General features: G+C 38.8%; 1 protein-coding gene across 2 annotated transcripts in view; it reads left to right on the forward strand.

Moving 5' to 3' along the window:
- Window positions 1–21,136, forward strand: part of CHID1 (chitinase domain containing 1) — a 126,758-nt gene extending 105,622 nt beyond the window's left edge. Inside the window, exons 10-12 of one of the 2 annotated variants that reach the window (XM_009889354.1) lie at window positions 13,696–13,776; window positions 17,703–17,745; window positions 20,873–21,136. In XM_009889354.1, the coding sequence (XP_009887656.1) occupies window positions 13,696–13,776; window positions 17,703–17,745; window positions 20,873–20,971 (223 nt within the window). In that variant the 3' untranslated portion in view covers window positions 20,972–21,136. The remainder of the gene's footprint in view (window positions 1–13,695; window positions 13,777–17,702; window positions 17,746–20,872) is intronic. The other variant, XM_009889355.1, reaches the window with a different exon arrangement.
- The last annotated feature ends 6,569 nt before the right edge of the window (window positions 21,137–27,705 follow it).

Genomic DNA, 27,705 nt, shown 5'->3' on the forward strand with positions numbered 1-27,705 from the left:
TGGAAAAGAGTATATAGTTCATAGCTTCATAGGACACTGGGGGGTTGTAGAGTTTAATGATCTGCCATAGATTTTCCTTTAGTGTATTTGCCTTCTTTAGTTACAATCCTCCCAGTCAGGGATTGAATTTATGACTTCTTTCGTATGAAAGTAAAACTATCTGCTGTATTGTGCCTGATCATTTAAATTTATTACTGCATATCTGTAACTACTTCCTGCCAAAAAAATATCCCTGAACTGTGTTTCTTTTATCTTATAGAAAGTGTCTAGTGTTCTGGTCTTCAGAGGTTGAACTTGAGACAGGACAGATGGTATTGAAAGACATGGAGCAGCTTTGAAACATTTTCTATGCCTTGTGAGACCTAGGTTGAAATACCAACATTTAATTCACATACCAGCTAATTAAAGTAAAAAAAAGAACAAAAGAACCCTGAGCATTTTCAAAAAATATGTGTGTGATAACCTGGAAGTCCTATTTTAGTCAGATTTACCAGCAATGAGAATTTGCCAGATTAACCTCAGATGTAAGAGCAAAACTTCCTGGGTTTTGGTCTTTGCTACCTCTAAAAGTCAGAGAATATTACAATATGCTTTCATTTAGAAACATAACCTGAAATAGATTTTGAATGCATTAGTTTTAAGAGACCATGGGTAATATTTGTCAGCAAACTAGAGCAGCACAGTAAGATACACAAAGCTTGAGCAATTCTGTAATTTCATAGCTTCTTTTACATAGTTTATCATAATTGCTCTTAAAAAATCATATTTTTTTTTTGTAAGGAATTACTTAAATACTACTATTTTAATAAGTATTCTTGCATTTTGAAAGCTTTTACTACATACTTTTCAAGTGAACAGAAATGGGTACAAGTAAATGGTGGATATTTTGTCCTTATTTGTGATAGCAGCACTGAAAATTGCAGTCGTGGGGCCGTGATACCTGGGAGTGTGGCAGTGTCCCAGATGGAGGAAATAATACCATGAATTTGTCTGTTGGGCTGATGTTAAGACAAGTCAAAAGCATTTGATTTTATGCATTCAGCAAAGCAGGATGCTTCAGATCTCAAGGATCTGCAGCAGAGCTCCACAAGGCAGTGGTGAACGCTGCCTTCTTGCTTCTTGGACTATTCTTCCTGTAGTTTAAGAATGAAGCATGTTTTACGTATTTATGCAGGGCCATGGCAGCAGAGGCCACCTTAAAGAGATTTGAAGGATACGGATATTCCCACTGCTTTGAAGGGAGAGGGCTGTTCAACAACTGGATCACTTTTATGGTTCAGCATTTTGTATCAGCTTTGCTTTCACAGGTCACATTTTACTGAAAACCCACTAGTCGTGGGGCCAAGGAGAAGCAGGCACAGATATCGGTGGTGGAAATTGTAGGCCTGACATGACTGTCGGCTAAGGCATCTGAACACTCTTCTGAGGCTACTTGGAAGTGGAGATCTATTTCTGTGTCTCATTCTCAGCTTCTTGTGAAGCAGATGGAATCCAAATAGCAGTCAGCTTTCTCAGGCTACAGTCTCCTACTGTAGTTACTTTCGTTCATCACCTGAAGTTCTGGTTCCTTGCAGACAACACTGCTTCTGTCTAGCCTAAACTAATTCTCCTATTTCTGGAGAGAGAACAGAGCCAGCATTTCTCTCCTAAGGCTGTTGCTGACTTGGTGCCTTCTGCTGCTTGCACCTGACATATATTCCCTTTCATTCTCCTTTGCTACCAAATGCAACCTTTCTGTAACCATGCCCTGCGTGGGGCTTGGTCCCTGCCCATCTGTCTCAGCCAGGTCATCTTAGCAGCTCCATGGAAACAGCTGGCTGGGGCACCTACCTGGCACAGACCTCCTGGCAACCACAAAGGTTGTCCTCTGTTACCCCAGACCCAGGTCAGGCAGGGCTGAGGTGGGGAGCTTGGAAGAAGAACTCTGCTACTCCTTTCCTGCTACAGGGTGAGAAAAAGATGTTCCTGCTGGCTTTTGTAGTTGTTATGTCTGATGGGTGACATTGCTATTGACCTTGTGTTTGTATTGGTATGGTTTTAATTCAGGAATGGTTGAAGAGACATGCAAGAAGCAACTGGGAGACTTAGTAGTGATGTTCACTGGCATTAAGATCATCTGACCATTTAGGCAAGGATGGAAAAGAAATGTAATTTTTTTGTATCTACCTCTTCTAATGAAGTAGGCATGGAAGGATTAAGAGCATCAAAGTAGGTGACTGTGCACTCAACCTTCATTTTCATAGCTGGAGTGGATCAAAATTAATCTCCTATACATCTAAATCTGACCAGGCTCCAAATCCAGTATAACACAGTTTTCATAGCTAATCTGTGTAGCACTGCATGAATATAGCTGATTTGTATATTTTGAGCAAGAGGAAAGTCTGGAAAACTTTTATGATGTGTCTTAAAAAAACCCAACAAACCCAACCTGACATGCAACAGAACTAGCATAGTTTTGTGTTTTTTATTTAGAGCTGAAGCTGAACAGCCAATATATTAGTGTATCTGAATTTTGTTCAGCCTCACATACAAAGATATACAGCCTTACTTTTTCATAGGCATCTCCTATTAAATCCTATTAATTCTCAGAAGAATGGAGCATTGTATTGTAGAATCATAGAATAGTTTGGGTTCAAAGGGACCTTTGAAGGTCATCTACTCCAACCTCCCTGCTCATTGCAGGGACATCTTCAACTAGATCAGGTTGCTCAGAGCCCCATCCAACCTGACCTTCAGTGTTTCCAGGAATGGGGCATCTACGACCTCTCTGGGCAACCTCTTCCAGTGTTTCACCACCCTCAAATAAAAAATTTCTTCCTTATATTATGGATATTGATATATATCTTATATATATAGATATTATATATCTAAATCTATCTTTATGTTTAAAACCATTACCACTTATCCTATTGCTGCAGGCCTTGCTAAAAAGTCTGTCCCCATCTTTCTTATAAGCCCCCTGCAAGTATTGAAAGGCCACAATAAGGTCTACCCAGAGCCTTCTCCAGGCTGAACAACCCCAACTCTCACAGCCTTTCCTCATAGGAGAGATGTTCCATTGCTCTGATCATTTTTGTGGCCCTCCTTTGGACCCACTTCAACATTCTATGTCTTTCCTGTGCTGAGGGCTCCAGAGCTGGACACAGTACCAGTGTCACCAGAGCTGAGCAGAGGGGCAGAATAACCTCTCTCAACCACGCTTGTTTTGATGCAGCCCAGGATACTGTTGGCCGCCTGGGCTGCAAGCACCATTGTCAGCTCATGTCCAGCTTTTCATCCACCAGTACCCCCAAGTCCTTCTCGGCAGGGCTGCTCTCCAATCCCTTCATCTCCCAGCCTGAGGTTGCCCTGACCCAGGTGCAGGACCTTGCACTTGGCCTTGTTGAACCTCATGAGGTTCACATGGGCCCACTTCTTGAGCTTGTCCAGCTCCATCTGGACGGCATCCCATCCCTCAGGTGTGTCAACTGCACCATTCAGCTTGGTGTCATCTGCAAACTTGCTGAGGGTGCACTTGATCCCACTGTGTCATTGATGAAGGTATTAAACAGTATTGGTCCCAATACAGACGCCTGAGGGACACCACTCATCACCAATCTCCATCCGGATATTGATCCGTTGACCATTACCCTTTAGATGTGACCATCCAAACAATTCCTCATCTACTGAACAGTCCACCCATCAAATTCATTTCTCTCCAATTTAGTTAGAAGGATGTTGTGTGGACCATGTCAAAGGCCTTACAGAAGTCCAGATAGACAAGATCCGTAGCTCTTCCCTTGTCCACTGATGTAGTCACTCCATCACAGAAGGCCACTAGGTTGGTCAGGCACGACCTGCCCTGAGTGAAGCCATGATGGCTGTCTCAAATCACCTCCCTGGCCTCCATGTGCCTTAGCATAACTTCTCAACAATGCATATTTTCAGTTCTCTCTTAGACATAGTCATTCCCTTGGAAGTCTGGCAGCACTTTTAAGGATAACATTTCTGTGACTAAGCTGCTTCTCTTCCACATAGTAGATGCTTGTTACGTAATTTACGCATCATGTATATTTAATTTTGATAGCACAATTATTTATTTATTATCCAGTGGAAATTCACATGCTAAAATCTTTGGTGTTGAGATGATTCTGATCCTGGGTTACAGTGGAAACTGCCTTAGTATGGTAGGAGCAAGCAATGCTTTCAATGGTCAAAGCAAATTCTGGCATCGCACTATAGCATCTTCTGATATTATAATTCTGAAACAGCATTGGTAGTCTGAGGCTTGTCCTGAAAAGAGGGTTATTTCCCCAGTGCAGTTATCCACGACTACATCTAGGTGTCCAGAAAGATTTCAGTTTGATACAGACCTCCACATTGTGTCCTCTTTTTTTTCCGTATGCCACAAAAGATCCAGATTACATATCCTATCCAGAGAAAGGAAAGTAAAGAAACACCACGTATATATCTATACAGAGACCTAAGGAGGCAAGTGGTTTTGGTTTTGGTTTTGTTTTAAAGTAAGGAAGCTGTGATTTTCTCTTTTTCTTTTTTTCTTTTTTTTTTTTTTTTTTCAGAATGGGGAAGTTCTGCTTAAATTCTACATCCTGAAAGAAAGTTAGGTACTTTATTAACAAATCTTTTTTGCTGAGTATTCTCCTTCAGACTGTTTTTACACTAATACTTTTGTGACTAGAGCTAGTAAAAATAAGATAGATATTTTTCTCCTACTTTTTCCTAGTATCATAACAAACAGTTGAAACATTACATTGATTTTAAAATAAAGTATAAAATTAGTACAGTATTTTAATAACTAAGTGCAGATTATATGATTTGATATACAGTGGTATAATTACTGCTGTTGACACATATGCGTATTTTATTGAAACTGTCCTTTCATTAGTAATATAACAATATGTTTTCAACTGTATTTAGAACAATTTGCATGCATGCAGATGTTAAATATCTCACAAAATAGCACTTGGCCTTTGATCGGCCCTGCTAGGAATAACTACATTGTGCTGGTACAATCGAACACTTGAACTTCCGCTATCCTTTGCAGTGTAAACAAGCTATATTGCAGGATTCAGACAACAGAGAACAGGTGAATCAACTTGGTTATCAGCAGAGACAGCATGCAGTACTCTAAGTGTGTTTGTATAAATAATGGTTTTATCAAGCCATGTGGACCAGTGAACCTCTGTGGTGCAATGTTTTTTAATAACTGAGGTATAGAGTTTTCTTATTCCTTTTAGGAGTGATGGTCTTTAGAGTGTGCTGTAGGTTTTATATTAGATTGAATATATCTGTGGTTTCTGTTGGTGATGGTAGATTGTATGAATTTGGAGGAAAATCAGTTTGTTTTCACAGAGTGCTGCATTTTAGAGCTGCAAAATGTAGTCTGACAATCTGCTTTAGACAAGGCTTTTCAAGTTGTCCCTGATATATAGCAGAGACAGTTGTGATGGCTAATGAAAACGTTTTTAATTAGGAAATAGGAAGTGAGAAAGAGGGCAGGATCTACCTCATATCAACTTTTACTTTATTAAATTATTTACATTAGACTGTTTTACACATGTGCTATTTTTTCTCTTTTGTGCTATTAATTTCAACTTAAAACTGGGAGAAGGGGGAAGGTTCTTGCTTAGAAGTGAGCACATTAGGGAGAGTTCTGTCTGATATTGTTCATAACTGAAGTGAGTCAGAAAAAATGTTAACCTCGAGGTGATCTGTTTCCTAATTTGCGAGAGAATATTCTTACTCTTTCTTTGCCCAGTAGCATGCCTACCTGGTATTAATTCTGTGATGAATACAAGAGACAACATCTTGGTTTTGTTGAATAGTCATGTTTTTTACAGTGTGTGCAAAGGCAATCAAGAACAAATGAAGATATATTTTCACTGAAGACTCCAAATTGACCAGTATATGGAGTTCATTTAAAAAAAAAATAAAATTAAAATCCTTTGTCTGTGAAACGTCTAGCCTCTAACCCATAGTCAAACTAAACTTTTTTTAGTATGACTAAATAGACTAATGAGTTGAGGTAGTGAATAACAGTATGCTTTATTTCATTCAGTTCTCTTGTGCTTTTTTGTTTCTGTGAGCTTGCCTGAATCCTGCTTTTTGTTCTCGTACAGTAAACTATTCTACCATTAACTGCCTGACAGGAGAGTGCCCTTTGGCCTGAGCAGAAAGAGAAGTCCAGATGATACAGCAGGCTTTTAAAGGCAACAAATTCATTCTTTCAAGACAGCAAAAGCTGCCAAAACCAAACCCCACTATAAATAGTGATCTGTCATGTGTTAGATTGGGTAAATTCGAAAGAAAAATCTATGTCTAACTGAACAAATGCTAGCAAAAAGATTGTCTGATATGTTGGCTAGAAAGTTGAGACTTGGCAATGGTCAACAACAACAACTATTTCTGATAGAAAATATGCAAAGCTGATGCATATGAATAAAAAGCAACTTAATAAACAGTTGGTATCATAAAATAATTTGCACTGGGAAGAAAAGTTCACATTTTGTAGCCCCAGGTGTCTTGAAATTAGAAGAGCAGAACAAACAACCCCAAAACAATATGTATCGTTACAAAAAGAAATGGAGCTGCTAAACAGCTGTTTGCATATGCAAACAGATATGCAAACCTGCTGCCTCAATCTAATTATGTCTCTTCTGAGAAATATTTATCGGCTTAGAAATAAAGATCTTGTTTTCTTTAAGGAGGTTTTCGTATCTGTCAGTTTGAGTCAAAACCTTAAATATATAAATGTTCACTCCTTTTTCTGCCTTGTGTGTGATTACTTCTTTACTTTGATCAATACCTAACTGTAACTTTGTTGTTTGTTTTTTTTTTTAAAGAACCACCATTTTGGTTATATTGAGAAAAGTTAGCATGCACTAGAGTACTTTCAGCTGTACTCACAGTTCCCTAGGGTAATTTGCCAGCACACCATTGCATACACTCTCAGATGGGGCTTTTTATTTATAAAACCTCTGTGAAGTTAAATGAGAATAATGGGCACTATAGACATATAAACTTGCATGCATAGAACTGTTGTAATGATTGTGCTTTCTTCTGTAGCCATAATAAGGCACTGAAAGATTTTGATGCTTCTTGTTTCCCTGAGACAAAAGCAAGAAGAGGATGCTTCTGAAAAGCTTGATGTTGTCTTCTGTGTCTCCAGAGTTCTATAAAGTGGGAGTACTTGGCTGCCTCTCTGCAGTTGTGTCCACCAAAGTATTACTGTTTTTAAATTACTTTGAGAACGTTAAACAAGGTGCACTTTTGAAAAGCCCAGGGTAAGGGTAGAAATGTTGCTGAGGTTCTGCTTATTTTCATTGGGCAAGTGCATCATGGCTTGGCTTGTGCATCATAGCAAAAGGTAGCTCAATAGGTTTGTGTGAGTTTCGTGGGGAAGCACTGAAAAATGTCATCTGTCAAGTCAGTGATAAAGTATTGTGGAGAAATCAGTGAGGATGACTTTATAAAACTAACTGAAAGCAGCACACCCACAGAGAAACTACCCTGCTGGAAATTTGTTACTATTAAAATAGGAAAAATACTATTACTGCCTTTTAAAACTGACAGAGCAAAGGTGCTGGCAGCAACAGAGAGAAGATTAGTAGAGAAAGATAATGCTTGCTTATAGATTTTTAATTTCTAGGCTGCTACTTGGATATTTTAACAGCTTTACCCAAGACACGCCACAGTAAGGAAAGTGAACAGATTGGTGTCTCTGCAAACTGTATTTGATTTTAAGTTGTTTTATGTGAAATAATCTAAAGATCTTAACAGAACTATTTTTTAATAACATATCCTGCAGACACAATAAATAAGGCTTCTAGAGTGTGCTCTCCACTGAAATGCATAAATCTGCAGAGTAAAAACTGTTTTAATGTTGGTGTGTTCTTTTGGTTCTCTAGAAGATAGATACTAGCTGTCTTTTTCACGGATAACCTATTCACTTTTGGAAGAACTTGTGGGATTTCTGTTAATAAAATCTCGATTCTTTAATGTGCAAGAAAGGGATATAGTAGTATACAGTTTTACCACCTTTTAGAGTTGGAAGTTTATACTTAGATATTGTAAATATGGTGTTATTGAGTATTGAATGGTGGGAGGAGATGAGTAAAAGGGGGCTTAAGTGATCCTGATGGGACCAGTGTAGTGAAAACTTACTTCATTGTTCAGTCTAGTACCAACTTTTATTACTGCACATTATATAATACTATATACTACACACACACACACGTTATTATGCTATTAGTGACTCTGCTGCTAGGCTTTTCATAAGTTTATGTATGCTCACAAAACTATTCTAAAGGCTAATACCCAAAGGTTGTTAAATTGCAAGCCATCTCTACCTTTTGCAAGCTGCAATTTTAGGGATCGAGTGACTGAGAATTCAAAATCTCTATGTAATCTTTTTCCTTTTCAAAATTTTCTTCCTTTTGTGTCATGCAGCTGTTCTTTAGAAATTATCTTCTAAAAAGCAGAGAAGCAGAGAAAGCCAAAAAAATTCTCAATTTTAAACCTTTTTCAATTTAGATTTTAAAAATGTCTCCAGACTGTATTGTTTCTTGACATTTTCTCCCACCAAATAGGTAATCATTTAAGAAAAGTCTAAACAGCTAAAACATGAAAGTGTTGTGGCAGTTGAAATTCAACATTAAATAAAAGGGGGTTTGACTTACAGGTTTTATATATATATACACACACACATATATATAGATGTCCACTCTGAAAAAAATTGTTTCAAAGGTGGGTATTTGCCAATTCACATAGCGTCCTGATGTACACAGAGCAGTGGGGAGACTGACCAGTAGTTTGGAAGATATGTACCAAGATAGGGAATGTCCTTCGGAGCACTACTGTGAAAACTGTTTTGGCGGTGTTTCTGTATATTTGTTTTACATCAGAATACTAAACTCCTGAGCTTTAGAATACGGCCTTTTGTGTGATTTCTCTTACTTTTATTAAGAGATACAGCTCCCTGAAAAGGGGAAAGAATGACCCTGTCTAGTTGAGTCAGTGCTTAAGTGATATATAGGCACTGATGATGGTGACAGTTATGGAGATGCAATTCCAGGTAGGTTTGAGGTTTAATAACTAAGGTAAGTCTATTTTACCTGAAGCAGACTGAAAAGAAAATGTGTGGTATAGATTTTCAAGCTGAATAGTATTTTTAATCCTTTGACTGAATCACTCAAGTTTGCTATAGTGGAAGATAAGCTCAGTTTGCTGCAGCAGGAGCAGAGGATCCTTCCTTCTGATTGGAGACTTGTTGCTTCTAGTCAGAGTTTTGTTCATGTGAGAACTGAAGAGAAAATGTAAAGTGTTAGAAAAGAGCATAACAATGGGATGTATGCTCAGTAGTGGTTTCCTTTTCACTAAAGCTTTTCTGCTGAAGAGTGACTCAGAACTAGTAAAGCAAAGCACGGGAGGATTAAAAAAGTTAACCTTTGAAAATAAATCCTAGTCTAAAAATTATATATGAAGCTATATACTTTCCTAGAATCTATGTTCTTGTTGCAAAAGATATACTAGAGGCTTGTTTCTTTATATTCTTAGTGAAAAAGCATTATCCATGAAGATAAATACCTTCTTCAGAGGTACTATAGATCGTGGTTTTTACCTTAATATTTTCCAGTGCCATACCATTTTTCATGTTTTGAAAGAAAAGTTTCTTAGAAGAGAAACACCAGCCATAAATCCTGAGAACCTTTCTTGTGGATCCTTTATTTATTAGTTGAATGTGCAGTAAAGTGCAGTAGTGTGTAGGTGTAGCCGTATAAGTGTTGTTCCTATTCACACATCTTTGGCAGGACTGACTTTACAGGTACTCCATCATATATACATTTTGGCTTCTCATTTACTCTGTGGAAGAGAATGCTTGTTTTAGTCCAAGCCTGCCCACTGGGTTTGTAACCAGGAGTATCAGATTCGTAACAGTGGGTGTCTGTAGACCAAGAAATGTCCTTTTTGACAGAGTTATGGCAGTAAATTGCAGTAAAACACTGCAGATTTGAAGTCTTATATGAAAGGTGGCTGGCAGACTTAAAATCATTTCCCAACACTTTTGTGTTCTGTAGCCATGTTTCTACTATGTTGTAACTTTTAAACTTTCAAAGCCCAGTTGTGACAACTGAATTGATATTTTGGCTGCTTAGCTATTATCAAGAAGGAATGTTTTGGGGAACGAAAATGTTGCTTTGGGTAAGTTAAACCAAGACCTATTTAAATGAGCCAGCATGGCAGTTCTCTGAGAACAAATATTTGCAAAGTGGACATGCAGGTGACAGCTGCCTTTTGTTACTATTCCTGATAATCAGTGCAAGTTTATCATTTATAGATACTGCACTGGTGCTTCATTAGAGGCCAGCACCAACACTCCAGAGACTTCATTGTGCTGACCTCCTTTCAGGGTAGGACCAGAGAAACAGCATGACTTTATCTGCAAATGGTCACAAACTTCCCAGGAAATATGTATTGCAAGGCAGTGAAGCTGAGTTTTCAGTGTTTATCATACTCTTAACTGCTGAGGCAGCTTGGTAAAAAAAAGAAAGCTAGTGAGTTAGGAGTTGATGGATGAAGAAGCAAATAACTTAGTCAGGAGTGTTCATATATGTGAACTGGGACAATGGCAGTAGAAAGAGTGATAAATTAGGAGGGGAGAGAAAAATAGCAATAAATATGAGCTGAAAGGAGAAGAGTGAGGTGGGAGGTGGAAAGAAGGAAGGCTGGCTGTGATGAGCTCCCTGCCCATCCCTTTTCCTCTTTGAGAACCTGGAAATGAATCTAGATCCCTTGTACCCCAGGCATACTGATATCCCATGCTTGTCTGGTTCTGTGTGATGGAAAATGTCTCTTATAATTTTTTTTTTATTTAAAATAACTGCATATCAAGTATTTGTTGAGTCAAGTACTGCCTCAGCTAGGAGATAATATGTTAATGTCAGGGTAAGCATTAGTTTGAGTCAAGCACGTCTGTTGTCATACAGGTGCTACAGTTTTACACAGGAACCCTTCTGCTTAGGGAGCACTTAGTAAGATAGCACAGAGATAATAGGAAATGTGGAGTAACCGGGAGATGTTGTCTGTAAAGCTCCTGTATGTTTTACTGCAAGAAAATGAATAGTTACTGGAGCAGATGGCTACAGGAAGGGAAAGGATTGATCCCAGGTTAGGGCAATAGAAAGCCTGTGTGAAACAGCTTTGGTTTGTTGCTGCAACTCTTCCAGACTCGTCACAGCAACCTTGTTGTCTTGCTGAAAAACATAAAATTGACTTTCAGAAGCATTGAGTACACCATTGCAATTGAAGTAAATGGGAGCTTATTGATTTGAACATTGTACTTTGAATTTTTGTTGTCCGTAATAGAGACAATGTAAAAAACAAGTTAATACATTTCAAGTAGGTCCCCTAAAATGAATGGATAGTAGTGACAATTTTGGGCCTAATATTTCTTTTTTCCCCAACTCAAGCTTGGAACTACTCTCATCATTATAGATGTGAGTTGAAGATGAACTTGTTCATTTTTGCTCTTACATATCGTGGTGATAAATGCCTAGAGGCAGGAGAAAGCAAAATAAATTTTCTGTGCCTGGTCAAGACAGGTTCTCATTAAATGTGTTCCATGCCTGAACAGCTTTAAAATAATAATATACTTTATATATAATAGGCTATAATAATTGCTTCAAGTTCTATTTCTAATTTTAAAGCTTGTTCTAATGTATGTTGAACACTTTCATTATGTTGGGATTTTTAGCAAGCAAAATTAGGATTTGCCATCTAAAGTCATACATTTAGGAATAAAACTGCACGCCAGGATGTCTTGGCTGGTAATTCTTGTCTTCTGGTCTGTAACATCTTGGTCCCATGTTCTACATGAGCGTGGTTTCCAGTCATTACTGAAGTTGCCATTCTGGAATGGGGCAAGGTGTTAAAAGCTATCCTTAAATTTTAAATATACAAAACTAGATCTCTTTGCATATTCCTCTAGTGAGGTAACTTAAAATTTTGTATATCTTAAAAAGGGATGGACAGGTTCCAAGGTTTAACTTGCATTGTTTGAAAAAGTGCATTGTTCCAGGGCAGGTGTGTATTGAGGAAGAGTACAATAGCTGCTACCATGTGTTTGCTTATGTAAATACTTAAATAGCATGCCTGGCTCGGGTTAATTTGACTTAAATACAAAATGAAAATCTTTTCTAAAACTGCTAGCAGTAGGCAACAATTTACCAATTTATGAATGAGCAAGCCACAGCAGAAGAGAGAAGATATTCCCTGCAATGCTGAATGTTGTAACTGCATTTAGAGTAATGCAGGAAGGAGAGAATAAATCTTTTCAAACTAACAAATACAAACTTTTTGCCTTTTTTTTTGATGTATATATTGAGGTGGAATTTCAGCATTGATGCAGTCAGGATAGTGGCTGATGGAAATCAGTTGCAACACCTTTTACACAGGAGATGGAAATTACTTATTTAAAAATAAGATGATTTGAAGTCAAATTTCTCCATGCAAATCCTGTCATGAACAGAGAAATTATTGCCAGAATGAGATATACTGTGGAAGAGGTGGTTTTGATAGATTTTGTAAAAATAGAAAAATAATTTTAATGCTACCTTATGACCACTGTGTTTGACTGTGATAGCTTTATATAATCATGATAGAGTCCTGGTAATGGGACTTTGAATTCAAATTCCCAATACAATCCCCAAGGGGAAAAAAAGAAACTGATGGTGCTTGGCCTGTGGCCAGATAAATCCCCTAATGTTTAGTCAGGAAAGTTGTCAGCAGAGTTAAGTTCAGCCTTCTTGCGGGCCAAAGATGCAGATTAAAAAGATGCAGAAGAGAAAAAGAGACATGTGATACAGATTCCTCTTTTTTCTGTGACACCCATGTGGCCTCTATCATTGGCAGTAGCTTGCCATCTTCTGGTCTTCTTACATGAGGCAGCAAGCAGCTTTGTTTCCGTTGTGCAGTCAGAAATGCAGACACAAGGAGACACTGTCTCTACACAGAGGGGATACTGTGAGCTAACCAAGAAGATGAATTTGCAGCATACTAACTATTCCACACCCAGACCCTATGCAGTTTTTGGGGTACAAGTAGTAGTCTGTCCTCACTTGGTGTCAAGTTGGTACAAGGTAGGTCATCCCACGTTCAAAATGTCCATGCAGGAGAATAAGGCCAAGAAGCTAGTGGTGGAGAATATTCATATGCAGTTACTTAGCAGTAACTTTTTCTTGAAAACAAGATTTTTTTTTAATTTCACTTTTAGAAGATTAACTAAGCCCCTTTTACAGAAGAACTTTTCTGATCACATAATAGTGGCTTATAATTAAGAATTGCATTGATTAGCCTCGGAGGACACAATTAAGTACAGACTAGGAATTACTTCAGTTCTCGTGCTTTGGCATATATGAATTAGACTGTAGAAATATTGAAGCACTGCCTTCATATGCCTTTATAGATTTGTAAATTGATGAAAGTTAATTAATTCATTGCTTAAAAAAAATCCTAAAAATGCAAAACATGGCAAATTTTAAAGTGGCTGAGGAAATGAATTGTCAGCAAGAAGATAGTTTTGATACAGTGTTCAACATCTAAACATGGTGAAACTGTTTTTTTCAGAAATTTCTGCAATGTAATTTCATAACTGCTTTTTAGAAAAGTTAATTCCATATCTATGTTTTTAATTTGTAGGTACATTGAAACCTTGAAGGAGCACAAACCAAAAATTGTCTGGGATGAACAAATTGCTGAACACTACTTTGAATACAAAAAGTGAGTTACATTTATTAACTTACCGTTCTGCAAGTGTTTTGGGCATGGCCCAGTGCACAATGAATTACCAGTTAACTATAGCATGCAACTGAATTCAGCAAATGGAAATTCTACTGTTTGTGATCTGTGTGTCAACACTGAACTGCAGCATAAAAGAGTGCTTCGGGCTAGAGAAGTAAATCAGAGGAGGATTAATGAAATAACATAAACTAAAACAATCTTTAGAAGTCTGATGAGTCATATCTTTAGAAGTTATCCATCAAAGTTGTCTGCTGAGTGCCAGTTAATCAGAGGCTCTGAGATTAGTACTGTGAGCTGTTGGGTGATTACCAATAACTTGGCCAGAAATAGTTCTGGGAAAAATCTGTGGTACAAGAGCCTAGTTTTACAAGTCCTAGTGATATGATTGGTCAAGCAACAGCCTTCCACTAAATGGAATGGACTGTAGAGAGGTGTAATGCAAATAATACCAAGTGACTTCCAGATAAAGTTTTTAAAATGACTGGGAGCATGAAGAGAAAGGGTAATAACGTTCTTTGTCCTTCCTTTTTCATCATGAAATGATCCATCCTGATGGTAGGAAAAATCCATTTAGAACAGACCTAAAAAACTCCTGGCAACATCTTATTAAGCCTCAGTGATAATTCACTATTTTTGCATGTAAATACACAAAAATATGGTAAAATTATAGGAACAAAATCCTACTACATTTATAAAACTGTGTCTTGTATATTACTCAATGCACTGGTAACATGAAGAAGACATACCACTGAAAACAGGAGTAAAACATGTTTTAGGGTGCTTTAAGAAAAAAAAAATCAGAACTACTTTGTTATTTCCAAAATACCTTCTTGGTTTAAATATTTTTAAATGTAAAAATCCCAAACAAACAAACAAAAAATGTCCTACTTTTATATTTTTAGTTTAATTTTCAGGGTTACTCTCAGCCTGTAATTTTCTCCTAATTTCTCAGCAACATGTACTTATTAACAGAAAAAAAAAATAATTACCTGTTGGTCAGCAATGTTTTAATTTATTTTCTGTGCTTGTATGAAAGGACTGGGATCTCTGTTCCTTCATATTTAATTCGTTGGTATCCTATTGCAAAATTAGTTTGTGCCAAACAGTTACAAGCTTTTTCATGTTAACTAAAGAGGAATAAATCAGAAGCTTTGTTTTAGTGATCTTTAATGCACAATCCAGTTGGAGACACAATGACCACTGGATGAAAACTTGCTCTCAAAAGAGTCTATATGAGGGCTCAGTTTGAATGGCAGGTTTCTGGGATTCATTTCTGAAACACATTTCCTAAATGTCTCCTTACAAACTGAACATGTGGGAGAGGGATAGCTTGTCAGCAGTACTATATCATTTGCCTTTGAAAGCCAGTCTTTGGAGATTCTTGTTTGTGGGCTTCCTGGAGAAATTGTTGATGCATAAAGCACACTGGATCTGAAAATCACTCTAAACTTCGCTTGCTGTGCTGTGCTTTGTAGGCACAGTGGTTCAGCTGGCTGCAGGGGAGGGTTATTTAAGGGAACTCTTTTTCAGTTACCACTTTGATTTGCAAAAGTTCAGTTACATTGGAGGGGGATGGCAGCCACGCCTGAAATATGCTTCGCTGGTAAAGCATCTCACCTGGAAATCTTGCATGTCTGCAGTTGCTAGGAAATCAAATCATGAATCTTTAAGCAAAGCACAGCTTTGTAGCTGGCAGAGACTGAATATTACAAATCATTACAGAAGTCTGTTGTCTCTGAGTGTTTTGTCCCAGTGCACTTTAAAGGTAAGTATGCATTTATGTCAGCTGGGAGATTTTAGGAGCAATGCCTACTTGGTCTATCCATACATTCTGCATTTCCTCCTAGCCTAACTGGTAAAGTGGTGCTGTGAGACCACTTGTAACTCATCCTTCTCATTATTGGGGGTTTAAAATGCAGCCTTGGTGTCTATGCCGGTGTAGCTTACTCTGTCTCTGTATTTTATACTGCTAGCATTTAACCTGAAAGATAGTAATTTGGGCAACTGGGGAAAATCTTTCACAGTCTGCAACTGACAACCCAGTGTCTTCATCTTTTTCAGATGTGCATTTAGTAGGCGCAACTGTCTTTTACTATCTGACATTTTTATAATCCAGTTGCAACAAGATATCTCAGTGTGTTTACTTAGATCTAGTATCAGACCGTCTCTGTTGTGAGATCTCTTCTTGGATCCTCTATCTTTGCTGTCAGCCTGTTATGGTTTGAGAAACCCATAACAGTTTGCTGTTGTTTAGACAATCATTCTATCACCTGATGACCCCTCCCCAGCCAGGAAGGGAAATTGGGAAAAACAAGGAAACACAGGAGTTGAAGTATAAACAGATTTAATAGAATAAGATTAGATTATTAACATTAACAGCACTAAAGAACCAATATTGATCCCAACACCAATACAGAATATGCAAAGATTATGCTCAGCCAATTATAGCAGTAGGAAGCTGTGCCCTCCCAGCAGTGGACAGCAAATGTTGGACACTGTGAGTGCTACGGCTTCAGGAGGAAGGGAAGGCCTCAGGGGTCTGGCAGCAGGGCACGAAGTTCTCAGGATGGCAGCCATCAAGGGAGAGAGAGAACTTCGCAGCAAACTTTCTAATTTATAGTGAATGTGACGCTGATGGTATGAAATAATCCTGTTGGCCAGCTTGGGTCAAGTGCCCGGGTCTCGCTCCTCCTCATCCTTGCACCTGGCTAGCTTGAAAATACTGAGACCTTGAAACCCACACACCATAGCTGGCTGTGAAGTAAATATTTTCACAAATTCAGACACTAGAGTCTTCTAAAAGTGCAGTTTTCCCAAGTATTAGAAGAGAAATTAGTCCTGCGTCACTCCAAACCAGGACGTAGCCTTTTCACCTGTTTTAAGAATTGACCTCCTTAAAGGCCACTAGTATGGGGTAAATAAGTATCTTGTTTCACTCTGCCTGTGTTGTATTTCATTGTAACCAGTTCTTGGACGAAGTGTTATGCCCAAAGAAGTTTGAGACTTTAATCTTAATCATGAAAGTTACCCGATTTTTTTCCCAAATGTTGTGTTGGTTATTAGGAAACTGTACTCTGTTCTTTGGATGTTTTCAAAGGCCTTGTCCTGAAGCCTTTTAAGGAATCCTTTTAGATAACCAGGGATTTTTGTTGTTGTAGTTGCGGCATGATGCATCTGCTATGCAAAGACTCCTCTAGCAGGTCTTTGACTCTATATTGGCATGTTTTGAACTTTCTAACTTTCCAGCTGCTAGAGTTGTCAAAGCCCATTTAAGTAAGATGATTTTGTCAGGAGGACCTTTCTGACAAATATTCCTCTAACTGATACCTGCAGGACAGTGACACAGTTGCATACTTGACTTTTAGATATGTTGTATACTTTGTCTTAACAGCTTTTCTTTCCCCACCACTTTGGATTTGTGTGCTGTGATGTTTGTATCTACAGTAGAAAAGGGGGAAGGAGTAGAAGTTTTTATCTGCAGTAGAAAAGGAAGACAAGTAGAGAAGATGTTGGCCCTACCCTGCCATCAGTAGACAGAGTAGCCAGAGTGCAAGTATTGAATGAATGGAAGCTGATGGCAAATGTCTGATTTCAGAGACAGATTGCCTCAGCTTCCAGAGTGGAATGGACACTGGGTAAGAAATCTCAAAGATACAAGCTAGTAAATGGAGAGTAGTCTCTGTCTCTGATGTGAGCATATTAATGCTTATGTGCTGAACATACTAGCACATATTATTTTTAATAGCAATAACTTCTTCAAAATAAAATTGGCAGTTTTCTTCAGCACTGTCTTTGTTTCCTTTTAGTAGGAAGGAATAAAACTGGTTTTGAATTCTAACCTCAGCTAAAAACCCTATGGGGATCTATCAAAGCTATAGTATCTATTCGATTTTCCTGTTTTGCAGAAATAAAGGAGGAAAACATGCCGTCTTCTACCCAACACTGAAGGTAGGTGCAACTTTTTCAGGTCAGAGGGCGGAAAGAGATGTTTACTCGACTTGTTGCATTATTGAGACACTTAAGAAAATGCTGAAATGGGTTTAGGCTTTTGTGAAAGAAGTTTACTCCAAGGTAGTCGTTATGATTCAAAGCTTCATCTGCCTGTAGAAGATGATTGACTTTTTGGAATCTTTGAAGATTCACCATGTCTAGAGATAAGACACACCAGGGCAAACCAGTGAGGATCTGCCCAGAGAGGATTTCACAGAATCACAGAATCGCAGAATGGTTAGGGTTGGAAGGGCCCTCTGGAGATCATCTAGTCCACCCCCCCCCGCCAGAGCAGGGTCACCTACAACACGTTGCACAGGACAGCGTCCAGGCGGGCTTTGAATGTCTCTGGAGTTGGAGACACCACAACCTCTCTGGGCAGCCTGTTCCAGTGCTCCACTACCCTCAAAGTAAAGAAGTTCCTTCTCATGTTAAGATGGAACTTCCTATGTTCAAGTTTATGCCCGTTACCCCTCGTCCTATCACTGGGCACCACTGAAAAAAGACTGTTCCCATCCCCCTGGCATCCTCCCTTTAAGTATTTGTAAGTATTAATAAGATCCCCCCTCAATCTTCTTTTCTCTAGACTAAAGAGACTCAAGTCACTTTACCTTTCTCCATATGAGAGATGTTCCAATCCCCTAATCATCTTCGTTGCCCTTTGCTGGACCCTCTCCAGCAGTTCCCTGTCCTTCTTGAACTGGGGAGCCCAGAACTGGACGCAGTACTCCAGATGCGGCCTCACCAGGGCAGAGTAGAGGGGGAGGATGACCTCCCTCGACCTGCTGGCCACACTCTTCTTGATGCACCCCAGGATGCCATTCGCCTCCTTGGCCACCAGGGCACATTGCTGGCTCATGGTCATCCTGTTGTCCACCAGGACTCCCAGGTCCCTTTCCACAGAGCTGCTCTCCAGGAGGTCAGCCCCCAACCTGTACTGGTGCATGGGGTTATTCCTCCCCAGATGCAGCACCCTACACTTACCCTTGTTGAATTTCATCAGGTTTCTCTCTGCCCAACTCGCCAGCCTGTCCAGGTCTCGCTGTATGGTGGCACAGCCTTCTGGCGTGTCAGCCACTCCTCCCAGTTTTGTATCATCAGCAAACTTGCTTATGGTACACTCTATCCCTTCATCCAGATCATCAATGAATATGTTGAACAGGACTGGACCCAGTAGTGACCCCTGAGGGACACGACTTGTTACTAACTTCCAACTAGACTCTGCACCACTAACCACAACCCTCTGAGCTCTATCTGTAAGCCAGTTCTCAATTTGTTCAAGTGCACAGTTCATGTGCTAACAGACATGCTGATTGTCAGGCAAGAAACAGAAGAAATTTTTCTTCTGATAATGTTGGCTGGAAGCTTGGGGAACTTTTGTCTTCCTCTGTAATGGGGTCCTAATTCTACCTGTCAGCCTGCCTTACCATGTTTTCTTCAGTTCTGTTTCCCTGGAACATATTTTAGTGTTTTGAAAACTTAAGCCTTTGTCCTTTGGCAGGACATAGAATTTCTGTCTACACAATAGTCTGCAATATACCAGAATACAGGATAAAATGGTTACTTGCAGCTTAGTTCCTAGGAAGCTATCTTTAGATTTTCTCAGATTAAGCTAAAGGATGTATGTTAAGCTTCTGCTGGCTTTTAATATTGGAAGGGAATTGCTTTTGTAGTGAAAGTATATCATATTTACAGAGAACAGAGGCATTTTATATGGTTAAACTAATGTGAAATGATCCAAGGCTCTGTTTTTCTGAACAAGATTGTTATCTTAAGCTCCATTAATACAAGGATATTTCCCTTCATTAATTTAATATTTGTGGAAGTACTAGTGCATATGGGATATTAATTACCACGTCTAACTATGTTCTGGCTAGTGGTACCTGTCTTAGAATGTTAGAAAGTTTCATTGCAAGCCTATCAGAGAAAAGGCAGATTGTGCTGCATGTTGTTAAGCTACATTCTCTTTGGCCTTTTGGAAGGACTTCACCCTTCTATTGTCAGTACTAACCAGGTTAAGAACATTCGTTCCTGTACATTTTCTTTCATCAATTCTTCTCTAACAGATACTCAACTGTGGTGGTTGGTGAATTTATGGAAAGAGGTTTTCTTTCCAATTTCAACAAGCTAGTAATGAAAGGCTTTGAGATTTGTATACAGGGGCAAATCAAAGAGTTGTTCATATAATGGTGATCAAGATGGTCGGGGACCACTTAATTTTATTAGCCCATGACAAATGTGTTTCTTCCCCTTTTTAATGTTATAATCACTGGCAGGTTGCTCAAAATTGGTTTGTTCATGATTAGTTAAAAGCAGTCATGAATGTCAGGCCCAGTGGATCTGTTAATGATGCTTTGATACTTTGTTTTATTTTTTATGGAAATGAGTTTTAAACACATCTTTGGTGTGAGCAGTTTAAACATTCCGGTGCTGCACTTCAAAGTAAGAAAACCTGAAACTAAAAGATTGAAAAATAATTATTTTTATTGTCTGAATTAAAGAAGTGCAGAACATGAACTGTGGCGTTGCCTTGCAAACCAATGGCTAAACTAACTCTAAATTAATGCTGGGAGCTCAAATAGGGGTACTTTTAAATATTAATTTCCCAGAATCTCTTTAAAATAGAATTGTGATAATGAAAATTGTGACTCTGTTCTGGGAGAAGGCAAGGGTAGGTAAGAGATCTGGATGGTATTTGACAAGTTGTTCTAATTGTCTTCAGTGATAAAGTTTTATTTTACCCCTGAGACATTTCTGGAAAGAGTTAGAATTTCTGTACATTGTAGAATGTTAGTCTAAATTAGAATAGTCCTTTGCATAGTTCATAAATCTGGTTTATTTCTGTGGCATTTTGTCTATTTAGCTGGTTATCTTCTATTAGGTCATTGAATTAACTATTGCAATTAACTGTCTTTTACTGAATGATTGCTAACCAGAGAGTATTTGAAATACAGACTAAGCTTTTCAGTATCTGGTTCAAGGATAGATGTTTTTAAAAAGTCTGATAGTGGCATGAAGAGATGGCAGCATGGAGTGTCTAATGTCTCTGACTAAAAGGTAATTGCTTTATGTGTCTTTGTCTTAGTCTATCCAGTTGCGCTTAGATCTTGCAAAAGAATTGGGCACTGGAATATCCATCTGGGAACTGGGACAAGGCCTGGATTATTTTTATGACCTGCTTTAAAATAAGAGATGATTTTGGAAAGACTATTTGCTTCACTGAGACTCTACCTTCAATTAATTTGGGTATCCGGGAGAGGTGATTTTTAAAATATCTTTTGTAATTTATGTCATATCTGTGTTAAACTTGCATTTTTTCCCAATAAAGAACCTTTTCTGATTTGCCACATAGATGTGATTGTTGGTATCTGATAAAATTCAGAGGGAAAAAAAAGCTAGAAATTTCTTTTAAAGCTCCTGAATTCAGTCATTGAAAATAGGCCAACGCAGCTGGGATGCCGTTAGAGTGGAAAATACTTTCTGAAATATTTTCTGCAAGAAATAAAATGGACAAGTTGATGCCATCTGATCAAAGTTTAAGATGGAGTCTTCTCAAACAATTGCTGATCATAACCAAAGTGAACAAATAAATCCATCAGATTATATCCAGCAAATTTAATATCTGCTGGACCCTCTGTGTCTTCTGATAAGGTAAGTCAACATAAAATGTCAGGGGGGAGACCAATTAGATATCTTTTCCTCAAGCTGGCAGAAAATCAAGCTCTAACAAGCCATGTTGTTAGCGCTGTTTGTTTTTTTCGTGTTAGTAAATTCCTTAAGCAGTTCAAAGTCACAGTAATTTCAATTTATTACTTGTTTCTAAATTAGTTTCGTTACTAGATGGTCTGTGATGTCTCTCTTCTGCTTAGCCTGCTCTCAGTTCTGTTACAGTATTTAGCACTAGTGCATGAAGCATTAGTGGTTAGTTTGTGAGTACTGTAACGTTTAGCACCAAAGGCTATGATGGAAATGAGAAGTGTGCATGTAATGATGGATTACATGGATAGCCCCAATAGACAGAGCCCCAGAGCAGCTCTGACAACGTCTTGACTTAAGAAGGTACTGTGAATGTGATCAGCATCTTTGTGTATAAAGCTGTCATTCTCTAGCTGTTCACATCAGTGCTTTCGTCTCCATAATACAGAATTTTTATGAGCCCAAGAGCTGTAACAACTCATCAGTTTAAAAACAAAGCCAAAAACCCCCTCCTGAAATCATGTCCCTGCTTTTTGATTTACAGTATTTGTGTTTGTAGAAATACTCTGGCTTCAAGGCAGTTTCTTCTAAGTTCTGGGAATTTGATGAGGGTGTCATTGGTCACCAGCAGAGACTCAGGCAGTAGCTCTGTACTCCCACTGGTCTTCCTCTTGCTACTTACAGTTGTCACAAAGAGAACTACGCTGTTTGCATCCACCCTTCCCAGTAATTAATCTCAGTGGGAAATTTATCTGCTCCTGCTGTTTTCAGCAGAATAAATCCCAGTGTAATCCACCATTGATTAAAGAACTATTGATTTTCACCTCTCTGATTTAGTTCTGACATCTCTCAACTTCTCACATTGCAAGTATCCAGCAGGGTTTACTAATCAGGCTTCTTTCTTCCATACCATTAGTAGTAAGATAATTTGCTACGTGAATCCTTGTGTTCAATTAACTTGAACTTTCCAGTTCGTTCAAAAGCAATTTAAAGTCACTCTGGCAATGGTATCTAGAATAGCACAAGAATTAAATTCTATTACACTGTTTTTTCTACTTTCAGTGGCACTACTGTACCACAATGTCTCAGAAAAAATAGTCTGTAAGAAAGGGTGAGAGCGTGGTGAGGCACTGGAACAGGTTGCCCAGGGAAGCTGTGGATGCTCCATCCTTGGAGGTGTTCAAGGCCAGGCTGGATGGAGCTTTGAGCAACCTGGTCTGGTGGAAGGTGTCCCTGCCCATGGCAGGGGGGTTGGAACTAGATGATCTTTAAGGTCCCTTCCAATCCAAACCATTCTATGATTCTATGAAATGGAATTGCTTGTGATCTGAAATGGCATCCATTTTTAAATGAGCTACTATGTAGCTTTCAAAATTGGGTGTTGGGAGGTAAAGAGTTTCATTTTAGCTTGTTGTTTCCTTTGTAGAAAAGATACATGTCGTTTATCACATTTTTCATATTTTTTTATATTCTATGATGATTCTCTATGAAGTTCAAGATTCCTGTTTGTCTGTGAGTACATCTATGTTAGAAAGAAGTGTCTTTTCCATCCTTAGAGATAGAATGAATACCTTTCTGTGTCAAAAAGATCAAACTAACCCATGCTGTATCATGAAAAATAAATACCAGATGAGAAGTACATTGTGATTTTGAGCCATCCATGATATATAGATGCTTGAGGCCAAGGATGTTGCCTTTTGTCTCTAAAGGAATAACGTTTGTTGCTTTAGAAATAATATTCCAAAAGAAAATATGTTGGCATAATTCTTCATTGTGAAGTTCTCTGTTAAAAAACAAAGTGAGCACCATGTCCTGGTTCCGGCAGGGATGGGGTTAATTTCCCCAAGGAGCCGGCAGGGGGCAGGCATTCCATACCACGTGACCCATGCCCGGGCTATAAGAGGAGCTAGCCGGGGCGAGGAGTCAGTCGCCACTTGGGGGTGGGCTGCGGCGGCGCGGGTCCGGTCGGTGCACATCGCGGCGGGACTGTAATCGCGTTTTCCTCTTTTTCGTGTGCTGTTCTGTTAAATTGCATTATTTTAACCCACGAGTTTTGCCCTGACGATTCTTTTTTCCACGGCTGTGGGAGTTGTGTGAGCGACTGTGTGGTTCTTTGTTGCTGGCTGAGGCCAAACCACGACACACCAGAAGGCATGTGAGCTCCAGAATGAATGAAGATTGGCTTCTGATGGATTGATCTTGTGTTCACTTAATTTTTCAGTGTGTGGGAATGTCAGGTTGTCTTTTATTAGATATCAGAGAATCCACAAAGCAGTGTGCCATCAGCAAGCCACGATGAAAACGGGTTTCTTTTGAAATTTGCATCTCATCGCATGTATGAAAAGACAACACCAGAGAGAGATGCTGGTATGAAAGTGGTTTCTGCAGAGCATCTGTTTTTATGACTTTCCTTCAGACAAGCGAGGAAAACTGAGCGAAGGGCAGCATGTAGGTGGGAGTGCTGGAGTAGCACTACTCTAAGGACCATGGCAGGTGACTTTCATTCCCTCATTTAGAAAAGAACAGAAATCACTGTTTTACAATGCAAAGAAATATTTTTTCTGTAAAGAAAAAAAAGTTTAAAAAAAAAAAATAATAAATGCGCTTGTTCTTCCGAGTACTCCTTAAATGAGGAACTTGCAGGGAAAGGCCAAAGATGTTGGACTTAAACAACCAAGGGTATGACTGGGGAGAAATATCCAGTGTTCCTTTTAAAAGAGCTTACATCTAGTATAGCAAGAGATGAAATGGAAGTGTGTTTATTTCAACAGAATATTTCATCATTCAGTTTTCTAAGATACATTTAAGAAAAAAAACCCCAAAAGACTGTGCTCTATAATCTAGTTCTGTTGCAAGAAAGAAGAAAGATTTCTTTATATTAGGGTAAGATCTCAGGTGCTATGAATGTAAAGGTATCTTTTAGCTACCTGATGCTAAGCAAAGCTTTCCTCCAACTGACCTTTGCTCTTGTGTTTCCCTATGTTTTATTTTTTTGGATTAGACTCACACAGGGTTAAGAGAAATACATTTTTCTGAACAATTTTTATTGCATTCACTGAGAAAAAGAAATAGCTGATTCTGTTGGAGCTGGCCTTTGATATGGAGCTAGTATTTTTATTGTCAATTATCATCCCACACATCATTTTAATAGTTAACAAAGGGGTTTTTTTATATCTGTATACAGCTAAGTATCTTATCGAGACAGAAAAGAGGAGATCTCTGACTACTTGCAGGATCACATGGACCATACTCCTGGGATAACAGCATCACATCTTATCTCAGGGAACGTGTGTCGTGAAGTGTATCTGTCTTGAAAACCGGAGCTGCCACAGGGTCTTTGTAATCAGAAGCAGTCTTAACAGAGAATTGTGGAAAATAAATTGTTTAGCTTGTCTCACTGTGAGATGGTACTTCTTCAAGGAAAATTGCTTTGTTACCTCGTTTTATACTTCCTTTTTGTTATCATATGTAGATGTCAAACTCCAGAATTAACTGTAGCTTCCAGGTAAGAAAGTTGGGACTGAAAGAGGAGAGGTAAGGCAGACTGAAGGATTATAATATGAAAACAGCTTCTTTAATCACTTCTTAGTTATAAAGAATTGTTGAGCAAGTTGTAACAATTTAGTGTTGTTTATGGGCTTGGATGAATATATAAAATACCTTCTCCATTTCTATTATGAGGTACTAGTGGTGATTATTTTTAAGAGTGGGGGTGGGGTTTTGTGCATACTTCTCTGTGGAAACTGCAAAGTTAATGGATGTTCGTAGGAACTGTAATTACAGTCTCTTCTGAATTTGGGATGTGTCTTTTCAAGTTTAATGTTTTGACTAATACACAGTGCAGCTGTTTGACTTTAGTTAAACAAATGGCAGCACAAAGCAGATGGATTCTACCTCCGCAGCTTGGAGCTACTTCATGAAAATCCCATTCCCTCAGTGATCTCTTTTTTATGTAGTAATCGCAAATTGACTAAGTCTGAATTGGTGTTCATAGAATCATAGAATGGTTTGGATTGGAAGGGACCTTAAAGATCATCTAGTTCCAACCCCCCTGCCATGGGCAGGGACACCTTCCACTGGACCAGGTTGCTCAAAGCCCCGTCCAGCCTGGCCTTGAACACCTCCAGGGTTGGAGCTTCCACAGCTTCCCTGGGCAACCTGTTCCAGTGCCTCACCACCCTCATAGTGAAAAATTTTTTCCCGATAGCCAATCTAAATCTACCCTCTTCCAGTTTGAAGCCATTACCCCTTGTCCTATCACTACATGCCTTTGTAAAAAGTCCTTCTCCAGCTTTCTTGTAGGCCCCCTTCAGATACTGCAAAGCTGATATAAGGTCTCCCCAGTCTTCTCTTCTCCAGGCTGAATGACCCAACTCTCTCAGCCTGTCTTCATAGGAGAGGCGCTCCAGCCCTCTGATCATCTTTGTGGCCTTCCTTTGGACCCGCTCCAACAGGTCCACGTTCTTATGTTGGGGGCCCCAGAGCTGGATGCAGTACTCCAGGTGGGGTCTCACCAGAGCGGAGTAGAGGGGCAGAATTACCTCCCTGGACCTGCTGGCCACACCTTGTTTGATGCAGTGTTTTGTAGTCTACCAGGCAATTGCTTTGATAGTATGTGTTGGGGAAAAATGTATCTTATCTTTAGAAAAAAAATATCTTTAATATCAGAAATAATTGGAATAGAATTTTATCAACACTGCTTCAAAAGTTTACAAAATTCAAAATGTTACAAAAAATAAATAACATTGCTTGTTAGCATTTGAGATTAAAAGCTGAAACGTGCCTTTAAATGTATTCTGTGGGAATGAGAACATTATAACAAAATGTTATTTTCAAAAAACCATGGGGGAATGGAATCTAAGACTCAAAATTGAAACCAATTAGTCATTTTACATTCCTACTTATATCGGTTACCTTTTCTGGATATATTTTAATGTTGATTTGGTTAGAATGTAACTTAAAAAATATTTTAGAAGAAATACTGTAGAAAAACTTGTATGATATTTTCCATAGAAACAAAAAAAAAATGTTTCTTACAAGCTCTTAATGAAAAAAGATCTTACTCTAACTTCCAACACATTAGAACTAATTCTCCACTCAACTGCTGACAGCAAAGCAGAGGAACACTTGTGAGTTGCCTTCACGTGGCACACAGAGTATCATATTTTGATCCACCCATTGTGTGAAGTTTAAAAAAGGTAAACTTTAGCAATTGTCTAGTACGGGAAGGCAAATCATAAACTAGAAAGCTGCCTCTCTGTGTAGGAATTCTCAGCTGGCTGCCCAGGTGGGAGTAGAACTTAATCACAGGGCATTACCTTGCCCACCTGCTTTTTTGAAGAACAGTAATGAAGCTCAGTGTAGATAAGCAGCATATTGACTATCTAGAGATTTCTTAACTCAGAAGAGTTTCACCAGTTTCCTCCAATATGTAAGTAAAGTCTATGTTATGGTTACCTCTGCTCAAGAAGGTAAGAATTAATTTTGTTTTCCTTTTTAATTGCATACGCTTGCAAGTGTTAAAGCAGCTCAAAAAAACCTTACAGACACCACCAGTTTTCACTAAACACTACTTTTTTCTTCTGTTCTTCCTTACGATCCACATTTAGGAGTGGTCTAGGTAGGCCTTTTGATACATTTCAGTGAGTTTTCTTCCACTGCACCAGTGGAGAGCATATACTCCACTATATGCTTTCTTGCAGTTTCGAAGTATGGGACTGTGACTAAAGATAGCCAGCAGGCAGTTACTGCCCAGTGTAAGAAATTATTTAGGACTGTGTATAACCATTTTCACCTAGTCTTTAATATTTCTTCTCTGATTTTTCAGGTTAGCTTATGTGGGGCAGAAAAGTTAAGTTGCTATAGATTATTTGACTATTATTACAGTTTTTGCAACCTTTTTGTGTTTTCCTTTGCTCCTTTTGTGGGGCTGAACAAAACAAATGCTGTGAGCAGACATGCTTATATATCATGAGTAGATGAAGGCCCAGCAGTAGCAGCATCAGCATTCTTGTGCTGTGGAGGTTAGGGAAAAAATGCCTGGGAGTGTTGTGTGACCACACTGACAGAGAAAAGGAGAGACTGATTTATGTCATTTGCAAAGCTGGATCCCTAGTCCCTATAGTTAACTACAGCGATATTGTGGGAGCGTGGCAAAGGTCAGCTACCTCTGGGCTGATTGCCTCCTTGTAAATAAGTGCTGTTTCAGTTGCTGTAAGGGGA

Source organism: Charadrius vociferus, unplaced genomic scaffold (genome assembly GCF_000708025.1).
Source record: "Charadrius vociferus isolate BGI_N301 unplaced genomic scaffold, ASM70802v2 scaffold467, whole genome shotgun sequence".
In the NCBI taxonomy this organism is placed as follows: Eukaryota; Metazoa; Chordata; class Aves; order Charadriiformes; family Charadriidae; genus Charadrius; species Charadrius vociferus.